Here is a 15,312-nt window from a genome sequence, read left to right as displayed (position 1 = left end):
TTTGTTGGCTCCTCTCTCCTTCTTTTTGGGAAACTCTATTCCCCATTTTAAAGTTCATTTGCCCAGATAAAATTACTACTGAAAACCGTCTGGTGGACACATGTGCTGTTGGTGAGCTTAATTCCTCTAGGTGTCACCCTGGAGTCATTTCAGCTCTTTTACCTGCCTTGCTTTCTCCCTCCAGCAATCTAAACCAGCCCCGCACCCCCCCCCCCCCCCCCCCCCCCCCCACCCCCCGTTTCTCACAGCACTGGATGGCCAATCCTTATGTGTTCATCTTTCGATGAGCAACTTTTCTACATTGAGTGAGTTTCCCTATGGGACTGCTGCACGGTATAAGGACTCACCTTCCCCACTGCCATAAATGTCTCGCCTGAGAAAGCTGAAACCAGAAGGAACTGTGTCCCTTATCTTTGGAGCTGAAAGCTCTCATGTGGTAGCTTCACTTTAATTCCAATTAACCCTGTTAAAGTTTGGTGTTCCCTAGTGGCTCAAATGGTAAAGAATCTGCCTACAATGCAGGAGACCTCGGTTTGATTCCTGGGTTGGGAAGATCCCCTGGAGAAGGGAATGGCAACCCACTTTTTGCCTGGAGAATTCCACGGACAGAAGAGCCTGGCAGACTACAGTTCATGGGGTTGTAAAGAGTCAGGCATGTCTGAGCAACTAACACTTTCACTTTCTGTTAGAGTTTATGAAGCTGTCAGCTTTCAACCTAATCACCCAGTCCAAACCTCCACAATGTCTTTCTTTTTAAAATATAATTGTATTTATTTATTTATTATTTTTGGTTGCACTGGGTCTTTGCTGCTGCTCACAGGCTTCCTCTAGTTGCAGCAAGCAGGGCCCACTCTTCATTGTGGTGTGCAGGCTTCCCATTGTGGTAGCTTCTCTTACAGAGCATGGGCTCTGGGCACAGGAGCTTCAGTAGCTACAGCCCATGAACTTTGTTGTGGCCCATGGGCTTTGTTGCTCTGAAGCATGTGGAATCTTCCTGGACCAGGGACTGAACCCGTGTCCCCTGCACTGGCAGGCAGATTCTTATCCACTGTAGCACCAGGGAAGTCCTCCTCAGTGTGCTTCAACTGAGAAAAATTTCCCCAATGTCTCTCAGTACGGGAAATATAGGTATCTCTTCTTGAACCTAAGTTCAAGGATAACTCACTTCTCATACCAAGGAATTTAACAACCTGTGAATAAAACTCAGGATTGTCAACCGAGATGGGAGATCTGGAGTCTAAGAGAGACTCATCTAATTCATTGGGACACACCAAGGAGGTGGATGGACACAAGGAGCTCTTGGTGGTACCAGGGCTCTGGATCGTCCTAGAGTTCAGGCAAAGGAGGGAAGTCTGCTCTGGGTCCCTGTCTGTATGGTCACCAACTGTCAACTGAAAAAAAGTGCACGACATAGGAGCTGTGAATTGAGTTCTGTGCCTTATCTTACTGAGGACTATAGCCTGAGAGACAGCCTCTCTGATAGCTCTGAGGAACTGCTGCTGAGAGGGAGGGAGAGAGGCCAGTGTACCTGTGATTTTGGCCAAAGAGTATGTACAATCTGACATACATCTCAGTAGGTTACTACTAGTCATGAGGAACAGGTATCTCTGATTTTAGTGCTTTTCTATGTATAGGAGGACAGAAGAATTGAGGTTCATAGAAAATTTTCTTTTTATAGCTAACTATCTAAGGGCCTGTTTTGTGCATGTTTCCAAAGCACAGTGTGCCTTATCCTGTTCTTTGTCCTGAACTCCTTTCAAGGAGTACTTAGGGCAGTAAGTGGCTAATGGACTTAGTGGACTGTAGTGGCTAATGGCTTAATCCTTCCTTGTAGGACTGGATGGTAAGTGACATTCCTTGTTGTACACAGACTACACGTGAGTAGCAACCCGTCTGTCCCCATGTCAAATTGCTTCTTTCCATCAGACACATTCATTTTCCCCTGGACCCTCTGCTTTGGCTAAGGATCTCTTTCTTCCAGAACAAACTCTGGTAGCATCCTTGGTCACACCTCCCAGCCTTTCTAACAGTTGCAACTTCACATTTGCTTGTGAGATCATTTCTGATTCGTAGGATTATGAATCTCATGTCATGGAATTTCCTGTGCAGGAAATGTAACTATGTTTCCCCTTATGAAAAATCAGGTTTTTAAAGTTCATTTATTTATATCTGTTTTTGGCTGTGCTGGGTCTTCGCTGCTACCCAGGCTTTTCTCTAGTTGCGGTGAGTGGAGAGGGCGAGCACTGCTCCTCACTGCAGTGGCTTCTCTTGTCTCGGGGCACAGACTCTGGGGCACTGAGGCTCAGCTGGGCATGTGGGCTCAGTAGTTGTGGTTCCCAGGTTCTAAAGCACAGGTTCAGTAGTTGTGGCACATTGGCTTAGTTGCTCCGTGGCCTGTGGGATCTTCCCGGACCAGGGATCAAGTCCATATCTGCTGCATTGGCAGGCAGATTCTTTACCACTGAGCCACCAGAGAAGTCCACCTTTCTTCTTCTTTCTTTAAAAAAAAAATATTTAATTTATTTGGTTCTACCGGGTCTTAATTGTAGCACTTGGGATCTTCTGTCTTCATTGTGGCATACAGGATCTTTAATTGCAACATGGGCGATCTAGTTTCCCAACCAGGGGTCAAATCTGGACCCCCTGCATCGGGAGCACCGTGTCCTAGCCACTGGACCACCAGGGAAGTCCCAAGACTTCTTTTCAACTCTCTTTTCTATCTGAGTGGAGGGACACTCTTAGACAGTTCAAGGCTCTTCCCACCCTTGTTTCACGGTCTGGATAAACCTTTTGGAAAATTAACAGGGTGAAGGGGGAGAATCCACCTATTCCTTAGTTGTTTGAGGTGCACTATCCTGCTTAATCCTCTGTCAGTTGTCCACAAGGTTGTAACTTAATCTACCTGGGAAATGGAGCTTCTGGGTTATTGACCTGTGTGTACCCTTCCTTCTCAAGTAGCAGCAGCAGTCTTGGCCTAGGGGAGCAGGGCATAGAGTTCCGATCTCAAGAACCCACTGACAGTTATCTTGTAGGCATTCCTTCTACCTCCTTGCTTCCCAACCTTAAGTAATCTTTATCTCCTTTGTGCAGAGATTGAGACTGGGGGGAGCAAGGAGGAAACTGAGATCTAATTCTCACCTCTAATAGTTACTCCAAAATCAGTTGCCCTGAATCCTTTCTATTTCTTGAGGACCTGGCTTTTGAAAGTCAAAAGCCTGGAAACAACTCCCTGTTTCCTCCATAGTTCTGTCACAGCTGTAAGCTCCCTACCATAGGGACATGGGCTTCCCTGGTGGCTCAGTTGATAAAGAATCTGCCTGCAATGAGGAGACCTGGGTTCGATCCCTGGATTGGGAAGATCCCCTGGAGAATTTAATGGCTACCCACTCCAGTATTCTGGCCTGGAGAATTCCATGTATGGTACAAGTCCATTGGGTCACATAGAGTCAGACATGAGTGAGTGACTTTCACTTTCACTTTCATGGGGACACCTCTGATTTTGCTCAGAGTGCTATCCCCAATGTCAAATATAATGTCTGACTGGCACAGAGTGGGTACTCAATAAAGACTGGACTTCCCAGGTGGCGCTAGTGGTAAGGAACCTGCCTACCAATACAGGAGAGGTAAAAGATGCAGGTTCAATGCCTGGGTTGGGAAGAACCCCTGGAGGAGGGCATGGCAACCCACTCCAGTATTCTTGCCTGGAGAATCCCATGGACAGAGGAGCCCGGCAGGCTATAGCCAGTCCATAGGGTCATACAGAGTCAGTCACAACTAAAGTCACTTAGCATAAAGATTAATCCAAAAAGTGAATGATTGGGTCTTGCTGCCTCCCTCTGCAACCCATCCAATAAATGTCTTCCAGAGGAATCTGCTGGAAATGTGGTTATGATGCTATAGCTTATCTGCTGTTGATCCAATCAAGTCTAACCACCTCTGGTTCAAGTTCCTCTCTAAACACATCGATTTTATTTCCTACCACATACAAATACTTAAGATGCCTGGCTTGTCAGGCAGCCTGTCATTCAATCAACAATAGTTACAATATTCCTGCTATGTATCAGGCACTGTGCTAGACCCTGAGAAACAGCAGTGACCAGAACAATCATGGTTCCTGCCATTATAGACTTTACAATCTGCCAGAGAACCCAGACAGCAAACAGATACTTGTACATAATTAAATGATTATAGCGGGACTTCCCTGGTGGTCCATTGGTTAAGAATCCACCTGCCAATGCCAGGGACACAGGTTTAATCCCGGGTTCCTAAAGATCCCACCTGCCAAGGGGCAACTAAGTCTGCGCTCTGCAACTAGGGAAGCCACTGTAATGAGAGTCCACACACCATAACAAAGAGTAACCCCTGCTTACTGCAACTAGAGAAAGCCCTCTCACATCAGTGAAGACCCAGCGCAACCAAAAATAAATAATAAGTTCTTCGAAATAAATTATTATAGCTATCCCAGAGGGACTCAGAGGAAAATTACAGGGTGCTGTGGGGACTAAAATTCAGTCAGGGGTCAAGAAAAGAGACTCCAGAGGAAGTGCTATTTAGGGTGAGATTGGATTTACTTTGGAAAGGATGGGAGGGGTGGGGAGAAGGGCAGGGATTGAGGAAAGTGTTCCAGGTGAAGGATCTGGAACCAGAGTGGATAAGTTTGAGGGCTTGAAAGGCCAGTGTGTCCAAGAAGCAGATGACTTGCCCAAAATCACAGAGCAAATTGGTAGTAGGGGCAAGACCAGAAGAGTTTCTTAGCCAGTGTTAGCTTCTCTACCCATGTGTATCTTCGTCTTCACTGGGTCTTCCAAAGCTAATCCTCTGAGAAACACTTGCCAGAGAAACACATGGGGCACGAACTGAAAATGCAGACTCTCTAAATGAGACCCCAGAAAAATGCATTTTTAAAAGTTCCTTAAGAAATTCTTACAGAAACTAACATAACATTGTAAAACAATTATCCTCCAATTAAAAATAAATTAAAAATTTGAAAATAGAATAAAAAATTATGGAGTACTCAAAAATAGACATAAAATATGCAAAACCACTATGGACAATAATATAAAACTATACTGAAAAAATATTACAGAAGACCGCTTCCCTGGTGGCTCAGACGGTAAAGTGTCTGCCTGCAGACAGGGAGCCCCGGGTTCGATCCCTCGGTTGGGAAGATACCCTGGAGAAGGAAATGGCAACCCACTCCAGTACTCTTGCATGGAAAATTGGGTGGACTGAGGAGCCTGATAGACTACAGTCCATGGGGTTGCAAAGAGTCGGACACGACTGAGCGACTTCACTTCACTTCAAGTAAATCAAAGTATACCATGCTCACGAAATAAAAGACTAATAGCATTAAAAATAAAAAAAAATTCTCATATACTCCAATATTTGCAAGACAGTCGTTCCACCGCCCCTGGCTCAAGAGTGCAGCTAAATTGATTGGCTTTAAGGTCCCAGTGCATTAAGGGAAATGTAGTTTCGAATCTCCTCTCCCAGCCATTGGAGCTTTACGAAACTAGCCGAGAGGGCCCGGAAATAGCCGAGTATTTCCTGGCGCGCCCTTTCCTGCCTGATTGCATTATGGGAAAGGACAGTTTCCGTTAAATTCTGGAGGCTGAGGCGCGCGACTGGCCACAGTCCCACGTGAAGCCATTCGCAAGCATCGCTCCGCGGGGCAGCTCCCCGCTCGCAGCGGAGCGTCTGGAAGCAGCGAGGGAACTGGAAGTGTCCCGCGGGGGCCCAGTAGCTGATCCCGGAGTCCAGTGTGAGGAGCCTCGGAGTGCAGCGAGGGCGCCATGTCTCTGATCTGCTCTAGTGAGTATCGGCTGCGGCCGCTCGCGGGGCGCTGGAGGCCGGAGAGCTGAGCGTGAGGATCTGCGCGCCTCTGCGGCGCCGGGGTCGGGGCTGGACCTGAAAAACGGGGCTCCGGGGAGGCAGGGCGGCGGCCTGTCAGCCCGGGGGGGTCTTCCTCCTCCAGCGTGAGGTCAGTTTGCGCAGCGCTTCATAGTTTACATAACGTCTCCGGTGCATTCTCGCAGGCTGCACAGAGGCAGCCCATCTCGTTTGCGCAGTGGATATGAGGCTTGGATAGCGGGGAGCTGGTGGTGCAGGGGAAAGAGCTCTCTGTAGGAAGCAGGAAGCCAGAGGGCTTGTGCAGGATCCGCCTCCAGCTGGCTTTGTGATCTGGCTCCGGGATGCGGTCCTCAGTTTCCCCAACTGCAAAAATAATGGCCTTGGCACTGGATGTGTTGTCTGAGGCCCCGCTTGGGTAGGCAGCGCTTCTGCAGTTTGCGAAGATCGCACAGTGAGTTGGAGGCGGTGACAGGCCTGGGAGCCAGACCAGCCTCACCCTGTAGGGCTGATGAAAACAGCTGCACATTTGGAAAAGCCTCTGTTGGTTTACAGCGTGCTTGCAAAACTGCAGAGTCGTTCTGTCCCCACAGCAATTCTCCAAAGCAGAAATAAAGATCCGGTTTTACAGATAAGGATGTAAGGTTCAAGGAGAAATGTGGCTTTTGTAAAACAGTACAGCTAGTTAGTGGCAGAGCTGTGTGACGAAGCCAGTTTCTCTGATCCTGAATCCATGCTTTTTTCAAATGCTTTGTCCTGTCTTTTGGATATGTTATTGAGGAGAGTGGTTGTTCATCAGGTTATTAGTTTCTCATTCTTTTCTCTCTCGGCTTCCTAACTCTCGAGCTCTTGACTCTTCTCAGAACCTCCCCATAAATCCAAAATAAAGGAGAGAAAGAGTGAAGGGAAATGTGACTAGAAAAAGAGTCCTTAAGCGTTAAAGAAATGACAGTGTGCAGAGTATTTTCACATTCATTGTTTCAGTCCTGAGGAAGGTCTTTTCAGTATCCATCAGCTGGTCTGTTAGATGTTTCCTGAGCATTTGCCAAGCACCTGCATTGTACTGGAAGTCAGAGAGCAGCTACAGTCCCAATCCTCAGGGATGTAAATGGATACTTCTGTTGGGGAGTGGTGAGGATGATTTCATCAATGGAAAGTGTTTACAGTGGAGCTTGGCGCCTAGTAAACACCATGTAAATACTTTGTTATCATAGCACTTGTCACATCGGTTTGTAATGTGTCCGAGAATCCATCTAGGTCCTAGTCTGAGACTTGAATGGCTTTGTGTGTATCTTCTTGTCCTGCTATATAATGGGTGCCTAAGCGTTTTTGTTCAGAAATGAGATGGGCAGGAATTATTGACTGCTCCCTAGGTGCCTAGCATTTAGTAGTTGTGCAGCAATTATTTGTTGACTACCTAACTGTCAGAGACTGATGGAGAAGCTAGTTAAGTGGCTGGAAAGCATTGTGGGTACAGTCCAAAACTGGCTTGGTGTCATGTCTTGATTCCTGTTAGCTGAGTGTAGGGAGCAAGGTCTTGTGGAGGCCAGCCGAAGGTGAAGCGTCCCCTTGGCCCAGGGTCCCTGTCACCACCCCAGGCTCACCACCTGCCTTTTCTCCGCAGTCTCCAATGAAGTGCCAGAACACCCCTGTGTGTCCCCCGTCTCTAATCATGTGTATGAGCGGCGGCTCATTGAGAAGTATATTGCAGAGAATGGCACAGATCCCATCAACAACCAGCCTCTGTCCGAGGAGCAGCTCATTGATATCAAAGGTGCCTGCTGGCCAGCCCCAGTCCAGGCTGTCCTAGCCTAAAGCCTGGGAAGGTGGGAAGGGTGGCGGGTGCATAGCATGTGGGAGCCAGGGGAGGAAACGGTGGTCTGTTAGTGCTGAAGGGGAAAGAAAGAATGTGGGAGGGCCAGCATGCCCTAGGTCATGGGTTTTCACACCCACTTTGTCTCTCTTGGCAGTTGCTCACCCAATCCGGCCCAAGCCTCCCTCAGCCACCAGCATCCCAGCCATTCTGAAAGCCTTGCAGGATGAGTGGGTGAGTCCCCGAAGAGAATTTATATTTTCGCGACTTGAAAAGAAGGGATCACTGGACTAGGACATGGGTGGGGATGGGAGGGATGGAGCCTTATTTTCTGTTTTGAGGGGAGGGTGAGAGCAGAGAAGCCTGGTTCTTAATGTCACACAGATCTGGGCTCCACCCTTTGCTCCGTTGCCCACTTGCCACGTCCCTTGGCAAGTATCCAAGTGCTACTTTTCCTGACCATATTGCATGGATTAGTACCTGTCTCAGGGTTTACAGAGACTCAGAGTAAAATTAGAGTATGAGCTTCATGGTGTCAGGGACTTGTTTTACTCATTAGAGCCCCAGCAGTGAGAACCAGGTTCACAGCAGGTGCTCTAAATATGAATGAGTCAAAGACTGCATCTTGAGGACTGCCTGGCTCAGTGCCTGACGCAATGAGAGCAGTCAATAAACAGCAGCTGTAGTGTTTTTATTCCTTTCTGGTGAGGTGACGGCATGACGCCGGAGATGTGCCGGTAAATTAGAGAAGACGGGTGGGAAGAGCCCTTCCTGTCTGTGTGCCCAGGGTTTGGCACGGTGAGGAGCTTAGGAGCATCTGCTCGCGAGTTCAGGGTCACTCAGACCTTGCTTGGGTCACTGATACTGGTCTAGGCCGCAGGGTTGGCCTAGGATAAGAGCGTTCTCTTATCAAGGGCTGACTCCTCTGCTGGGTGCTCCCCACACCTCCCCGCCCCCTCACTGTGGCATCTCCCTCTCCCAGGATGCGGTCATGCTCCACAGCTTCACCCTGCGCCAGCAGCTGCAGACCACCCGCCAGGAGCTGTCCCACGCTCTATACCAGCACGATGCCGCCTGCCGTGTCATTGCGCGTCTCACCAAGGAAGTCACTGCTGCCCGAGAAGGTACAGCCTCTGGCCTGCCATCCCCCGCTCTGGGCTCCACTCTGGGGCAGGCCTGTTGTGTAATAGGCCATTCCTAACATTGTCTTCTCTCTCAGCTCTGGCGACCCTGAAACCTCAGGCCGGTCTCATTGTGCCCCAGGCTGTGCCAAGCTCCCAGCCAAGTGTTGTGGTGAGTGTCCCCTCAGCCCCACCAGCAGTGGAGTGTGCATGGTGGCCCATCGGCCTCCTCTGCAAGGGAGGAGGAGGGCATTCTGTGCTCCTCTGACAGTCCATGCTTCTCTCACCTTCCTCCTTGTTCTCTTCAGGGTGCAGGCGAGCCAATGGATTTGGGCGAACTGGTGGGAATGACTCCTGAGATTATTCAGAAGGTACGTCATGCTCTCGCTTGGTGGGAAAGCTGTTGGACTCTCCCTTTTGCCTGGAGTCCAACATGAGTAAAAACCGCATCCATTTAGAGATGGAGTGGAGTCGTACAGAGCACACACTCAACCGAGCTGCCTGGCTTTGTGTTTTGATGTCCCCAGTTATCAGCCTTATGATCTTGGGCTGACTTAACTAATCCTATGTCTAATTTCCCTTGCTGCTAAAGTGAGGATGATAGTACCTACTCTATGAACTTGTGGGAATTTTAAAGATTTTAATTAAGTACAATTTGTTGCTCTTATTAGGGTTCTTTGTAGATATTAAAGCATTTTGTTACAGGTTTTCATTTTTTCTGTTCTGAAGGAGACAGGATAGGAATTATCACTTTGATTTTATAGGTGAAGAATCTGTAGATTCAGAGTCAAAAGCACAGCTCACAAGAGGCAGAGCTGGCCCCTGATTCTGTGTCCTGTGCTCTGTGACTTGGGGATCCTCCTTAGTACCAGTTGATAGTTTGTGTCTTTTCCAAGCCACGCAGCTTGTCAGCATCTCAGCTTCCACTGTAGTGGCACAGGCGTGGTCTGGGAGCCCTGCTAGCTATTGCCTCTGTGGCCCTGAGCAAGTGACTGCACCTGCTCTGGGGCTCAGTTTCCTCCTCTGAGAAACAAAGTCATCAACACCCACCTCATAAGGTTGGAGTGAAAGTGAAAAGAGATATTGCATGGAAGCCTTCAGCACAGAGCCTGGCAGATGATGAGTTCTTGGTGATGGCTTGTGAAAACGTAGATGTGACAAGCATTCACTGTGCTTTTTTCTGGCAAATTAATTTTTCTCACATTGATTTTATTCCCCTCTCTCCCCCAGCTTCAAGACAAGGCCACCGTGCTCACCACGGAGCGGAAGAAGGTGAGTCCTCCCAGGGCCAGGGCCCAGAGCTGACCTGGAGGAGCTGGTGGTTCCCTTAGGAGGAGAGGGGATGGCCAATTAATTTCTGCACCCACTAACTTCTTGGGGGATTTTTCTTTTTCTCAGAGAGGGAAGACTGTGCCTGAGGAGCTGGTGAAGCCAGAAGAGCTCAGCAAATACCGGCAGGTGGCATCACATGTGGTGAGTGGCTCGGTCCCACAGGCTTGGGAGACAGGGTCCTCCAGGCTATTTCCAGGGTGGGACAGGCCAGCATGAAGCATTGTCCAGGGCCTCTGGCCCCCTCTGTTTTCCACCTTGGCTGCTGAGTTGTCAGGGTTTCTCCTCCTAACCGGCTGTGGCCTTCCCCACTGTCACTGATGGGAGTTGCTGCATCCAGGCAGAAAGCCAAGCACAGTGGACGAGGAACAGAAGTCACTCTTGTTCCCCAGGGCTGGGGCTGGGGCCAGGGCCGGAGCCATTGAGTGGCTTTGTGGCCTGCTTTGATTGAGCCATGACTAGGTTTGATGTGGCTTTTTCTGCACAGGGGCTGCACAGTGCTAGCATTCCTGGGATCCTTGCCCTGGACCTCTGCCCCTCTGACACCAACAAGATCCTCACTGGTAAGAGTGGGCCCAGCCCAGCAAGCCAAGAAGAGGGTGGGAGAGGGTGAGAGGAGGACAGCAAGGAGGATGCCCACTCCTGTCCTCTCTGTGGGTCTGGGGACAAAAGAACCTTTGGCAGAGGGGCCTGGGGGCCTGACTCATTTTTGGATCTCATTTTGGTCCCCTCCAGGTGGGGCGGATAAGAATGTTGTCGTCTTCGACAAGAGTTCTGAGCAGATTTTGGCCACCCTCAAAGGCCATACCAAGAAGGTCACCAGTGTGGTTTTTCACCCTTCCCAGGTAAGCGCTCCCCTAGCGCCCTCAGCCCTCATTTCTGAGCCCTGTTGCCGTAGTGTGAGGTCCCAGAACCAGGCCCCCGCCCCTGTTGCCTCCTTGGTGAAGTGACATGGGCCTGAGAGTGCCAGCTCTTCAGCACTGGCGATTCAGGGCCAGGTTTGGGGTCGTGGGATTGCCCACGACTGTCAGAACTCTTGAAACAGTGGCCTTCAAACCAGGGAAGAAAGGAAACATATAGTTTGAAAAGCATATTGAAAAGTTTTATGTTAGGGAAGGCAGAATCTCTACACTATTTTAAAATACAAACTGCAGTGCACAGAGTTCAACAAAATTCTGCCCCATGTGTCTGCCCCATGTGTCTGAGGGGGATGGATAGGTCCAGATTCCCACAGTCTTCCAGGCCGGGGGATGGAAACTTGATGCTGAGCGTGTTAGTATGTTATTTCTCTTATGCAGTTGTGTTGATGGAAGATGGTAGTTGGTTTTACCTTACAGGTTTTAATATCCTAACTAACCAAAATAGTAGGTTGGTGACACTATGTGAGTTCTCTGTCACCAGTTTTTCTGAGAATTAACTTGCCCTTGAATTCTTAAGTGTGGGATGCTTAGGAAATGCCTTCACAACCCCTTCCAGGCCTGCTACAGCTTGGACTTGTGCTGCCCTAGGACAGGAGCCATTAACTACATGGGGCTATTTAAATAAAATGGAATTAAACATTCAGTTCCTGAATTGCGATAGGTGTATATCTCTGGTCCTGGGAAAGGGATGGACAGTTTCCCTCTGGTTCACTAATTCTTTTTACCACTAGATGGCAGGACCTCCTCCACTTGGCCAAATGCTGTTTAATTTCCCATCCTAGTAGTGTTTACCCTTTGGCCCACTCAAGCGTTGTTGTGGGGATGGAAGGTTCCAGGCCCAGCAGGGCTGTGGCCGTCCCCAGCCCGCTTTTACAAGATGATTGTGGTCCATCTCTTCTGTCTCTGATAATCTGCTTCTTTGCTCTCCTTTTAGGAGCTGGTGTTTTCTGCCTCCCCCGATGCTACTATCAGGATTTGGTCGGTTCCGAATGCCTCTTGCGTACAGGTTGTTCGTGCCCACGAGAGCGCTGTGACAGGCCTCAGCCTCCACGCCACTGGTGACTATCTCCTGAGCTCCTCTGATGACCAGGTATCGTCCCAGCCAGGCTCTTGGTCCCCAAACTCAGGTATCCTGGGAGGAGGAAACATCTTACCCAGCTGGGTCCCCAGAACCAGGAGAGAGTATTTCCTCTCTACAGAGAGGGGATGGCCTTGCCAAGGTCTGCCCAACCAGGGTCCCTGCCTTCCTGAGGGGCCATCAGAACCTGGGGACCCACTGTCTTACCAGCTCTGTTGTCTCTTTTTTTTTCAGTACTGGGCCTTCTCTGATATCCAGACAGGACGTGTGCTCACCAAGGTGACCGATGAGACCTCTGGTTGCTGTAAGTTGTCTCCTAAGTGTTGGCCTCTTCAGTCGCTGTATATTGTTTAATGTTTTATTTAGTTGTTGCTCATTTGTTCTAAAAAATACATGCTGCCAGTGCTTGCTGGGTGCCGGGCATAGTGCTGGCCCAGGGAGCGTGAGGAACAGCGAGGAGCCTACCTTTGCTGTGCTTAGTATCTTGAGGGTGGGCTCTGACCGTCTGTCTGTCTCCCCCCCAACAGCTCTCACCTGTGCGCAGTTCCACCCTGATGGACTCATTTTTGGAACAGGAACCATGGACTCTCAGATCAAGATCTGGGACTTGAAGGTAGGACATGGCTGTCCCCGTCTGCAGCCCAGGGTTGGAGCTCTTGTCCCCGTGTGGTGTGATGAAGTGCTTATGGCACCTGGCCCCGGGGGTGTCCCAAGAGTGGGGAGACAGGGGCTGTGTGTGTGACAGTACTGTGTGTGTGGCACAGTACTGGGGTCCCCAGGCTGGGCGTCCACCCTTGCTCTTCCTGCTGGTTGTCCTCCCTGAGGGTGGAGGACGTCTCAGGAGTGGAGTTGTCTGAGCTCCATTTTCTCCCTCATGACCAGTGGGTGACATTTTACTCCCTGCTCCCCAACCACAGGAGCGCACCAATGTGGCCAACTTCCCCGGCCACTCGGGCCCCATCACCAGCATTGCCTTCTCGGAGAACGGCTACTACCTGGCTACAGCGGCCGATGACTCCTCTGTTAAACTCTGGGATCTGCGCAAACTTAAGAACTTTAAGACGTTGCAGCTGGATAACAACTTTGAGGTACACGTCTTTCTCTGTCACCCCTCCTCCTCGTTTGTCAGTGAATTACTCTAAACTGCCTCTGTTTTCCCCGAATTGCCCACAGTTTCTGCTTCCTTTCATGTGACTTCTTTCCTGATTTTGGCAGGTGAAGTCACTGATCTTTGACCAGAGCGGTACTTACCTGGCCCTTGGCGGCACCGACGTCCAGATCTACATCTGTAAACAGTGGACGGAGATTCTTCACTTTACAGGTAGAGGCTTGCCCTAAGACCCTGAGGTCTCTGGGTGCTCTGGCCCAGAAGAAAGTGGGGAAAATTTCACTGGGTTAGGGGTTTCTAGTGGCAGGCGTGCATTTGCCAAGGCCGCTTTTAGTCACTCTCTGAGGCAATAGAGTTTAGTGGCTAAAACAAGGAACTCAGGAGTCAGACTGCCTGACTTTAAATGCTAGCTCTGCCACTCGAAGCTTTGTGACACTGGGCAAGCTACTTAACTTCTCTGGAAAATAATAGTACAGTTGATTCTCCACAGACTCTACCCACTGTGGATCAAAAATATTTGTGGGCGGAAAAAATCCAGAAAGTTCCAAAAAGCAAAACTCAAATTGCCCGCACACTGGCAACTATTCATGTAGCATTTACACTATATTTAAAATTATTGGCATAGAATTTGTGCTGTTAGGAATTACAAGTTATTTAGAGATGATTTAAAGTATATAGGAGAATGTGTGTACATTATATACAAATACCACCCCAACAAAGTTGGCACCTCCTAATAGTAGTGTGGCCTCTGGTGCATGACTTTCCCTTTTGGAGCTGTAGTTACTTCATCTTTAAATGGGCGTATTGACACTGCTTCGCATATTGTGCCGGCTGGTGCCCTGGAGGTGGCCTGCATGGGGACAGGATGCCTCTTGCACCTTCAGGAACTGAAGGAATGGCAGCTGCTGCCATCTTTGTTAACGAAGTTCTTGTTCTCATTAGCGGGTGGTGGGCGGGGCACAAGCACCTTCTCCCACCCCAGATTCTACTCACTGTGTGTCCCAGAGATGGCCAGACCTGATGGTGTGGCCCATGGGTTTTCACCTTCCCTGGGCCCCGGTGCCTTGATTTAGAGCAGTCAGTGGAGTGGCGGGCTGGAAGCACAGGGCAGCGTTAGAGTGGGGAGCTGGTGGGCCAGCTGTGATTGTGGGAATTTGCCCTGATGTCCATGAACTACCTGAGCCCAGCGGAGAGGGTTGCCTGGCGTCTTTTGCCCCTGACCCAGCCTTCTGTGTGAGCTAGGACAGGCTGATAAGACTGTTCCAGTTACACACAGGGGCTCAGAACTAAAGACCAACAAGTCCAGCTTCCTGTCAGTTCTCAGACTTGGACTGAGCCGAGCAAAGCCAATTTGTAGCTGCCCTCGAAAGCTTAGGTGGCGGAGGACCGGTGTTCCTGTGTTCACTCAGCCCAGCCACACACAGTGCCTGCTGTGGGCCAGCCCCAGGGAGGCTCTGGAGCTCAGTGCCATGTAGAGCTCTGGCCTTGGGGGTTTCCAGGCCGCGGGAGGTTTCCAGGTCACAGGGACGGGTGGGGAGCATGTCATAGGGGTCGACGCTGAGACCCCAAGGAAGAAAAGCCTCCTCACCGTTGTCTTGTCTCTCCACAGAGCACAGTGGCCTGACCACGGGGGTGGCCTTCGGACACCACGCCAAGTTCATTGCTTCCACGGGAATGGACCGGAGCCTCAAATTCTACAGCCTGTAGGCGGCAGCTCACCAGACCGGAGTGGGGCCTCGTCTCAGTAGAGGGATAGCATTAGGGGTGGGGGTGGGGGGCAGGGGAGAAGAGACTACTGGGGGGTGGGGGGTGTATGGGGTGGGACATTCGCATCATTTCACTCTGGTCCCGGTGGTGGCCTGAGAGCCGCAGTGGCATGGACCACCCTCATCCGTCACCCTCTTGAGGGCTCAGCGTCGGCCCCAGGGCCTCTCTTCAAGGAGTTGATGGAGCTGATGGCTGTTCCACACCCACCGTGTTCCAGTTCCTGTGAGTTGGAGAGAGGCTGAGCCAAGGGAACTGTGAAGGGACTGGGCCGAGGGCTCAGGAAGGTTTTTGTAAGCAGCGCTCTAGTTTCATTAAAAAAAGAAAACAAA

General features: G+C 50.1%; 1 protein-coding gene across 1 annotated transcript; it reads left to right on the top strand.

Moving 5' to 3' along the window:
• The first annotated feature begins 5,572 nt into the window (after positions 1-5,572).
• Positions 5,573-15,312, top strand: PRPF19 (pre-mRNA processing factor 19). The gene is made up of 16 exons (XM_004019558.6): positions 5,573-5,811; positions 7,472-7,621; positions 7,818-7,894; positions 8,643-8,784; positions 8,880-8,953; positions 9,090-9,152; positions 10,012-10,053; positions 10,180-10,254; positions 10,598-10,673; positions 10,846-10,955; positions 11,965-12,120; positions 12,343-12,412; positions 12,636-12,721; positions 13,026-13,196; positions 13,324-13,429; positions 14,826-15,312. Exons 1-16 carry the CDS (start codon positions 5,793-5,795, stop codon positions 14,921-14,923), a joined length of 1,515 nt encoding a protein of 504 aa, XP_004019607.1. The 5' UTR covers positions 5,573-5,792; the 3' UTR covers positions 14,924-15,312.

The sequence above is a fragment of the Ovis aries genome, chromosome 21, assembly GCF_016772045.2.
Source record: "Ovis aries strain OAR_USU_Benz2616 breed Rambouillet chromosome 21, ARS-UI_Ramb_v3.0, whole genome shotgun sequence".
Classification (NCBI taxonomy): Eukaryota; Metazoa; Chordata; class Mammalia; order Artiodactyla; family Bovidae; genus Ovis; species Ovis aries.
Note: the sequence above shows the minus strand (reverse complement) of the source record. Positions and strands in the feature narration are given on the sequence as shown.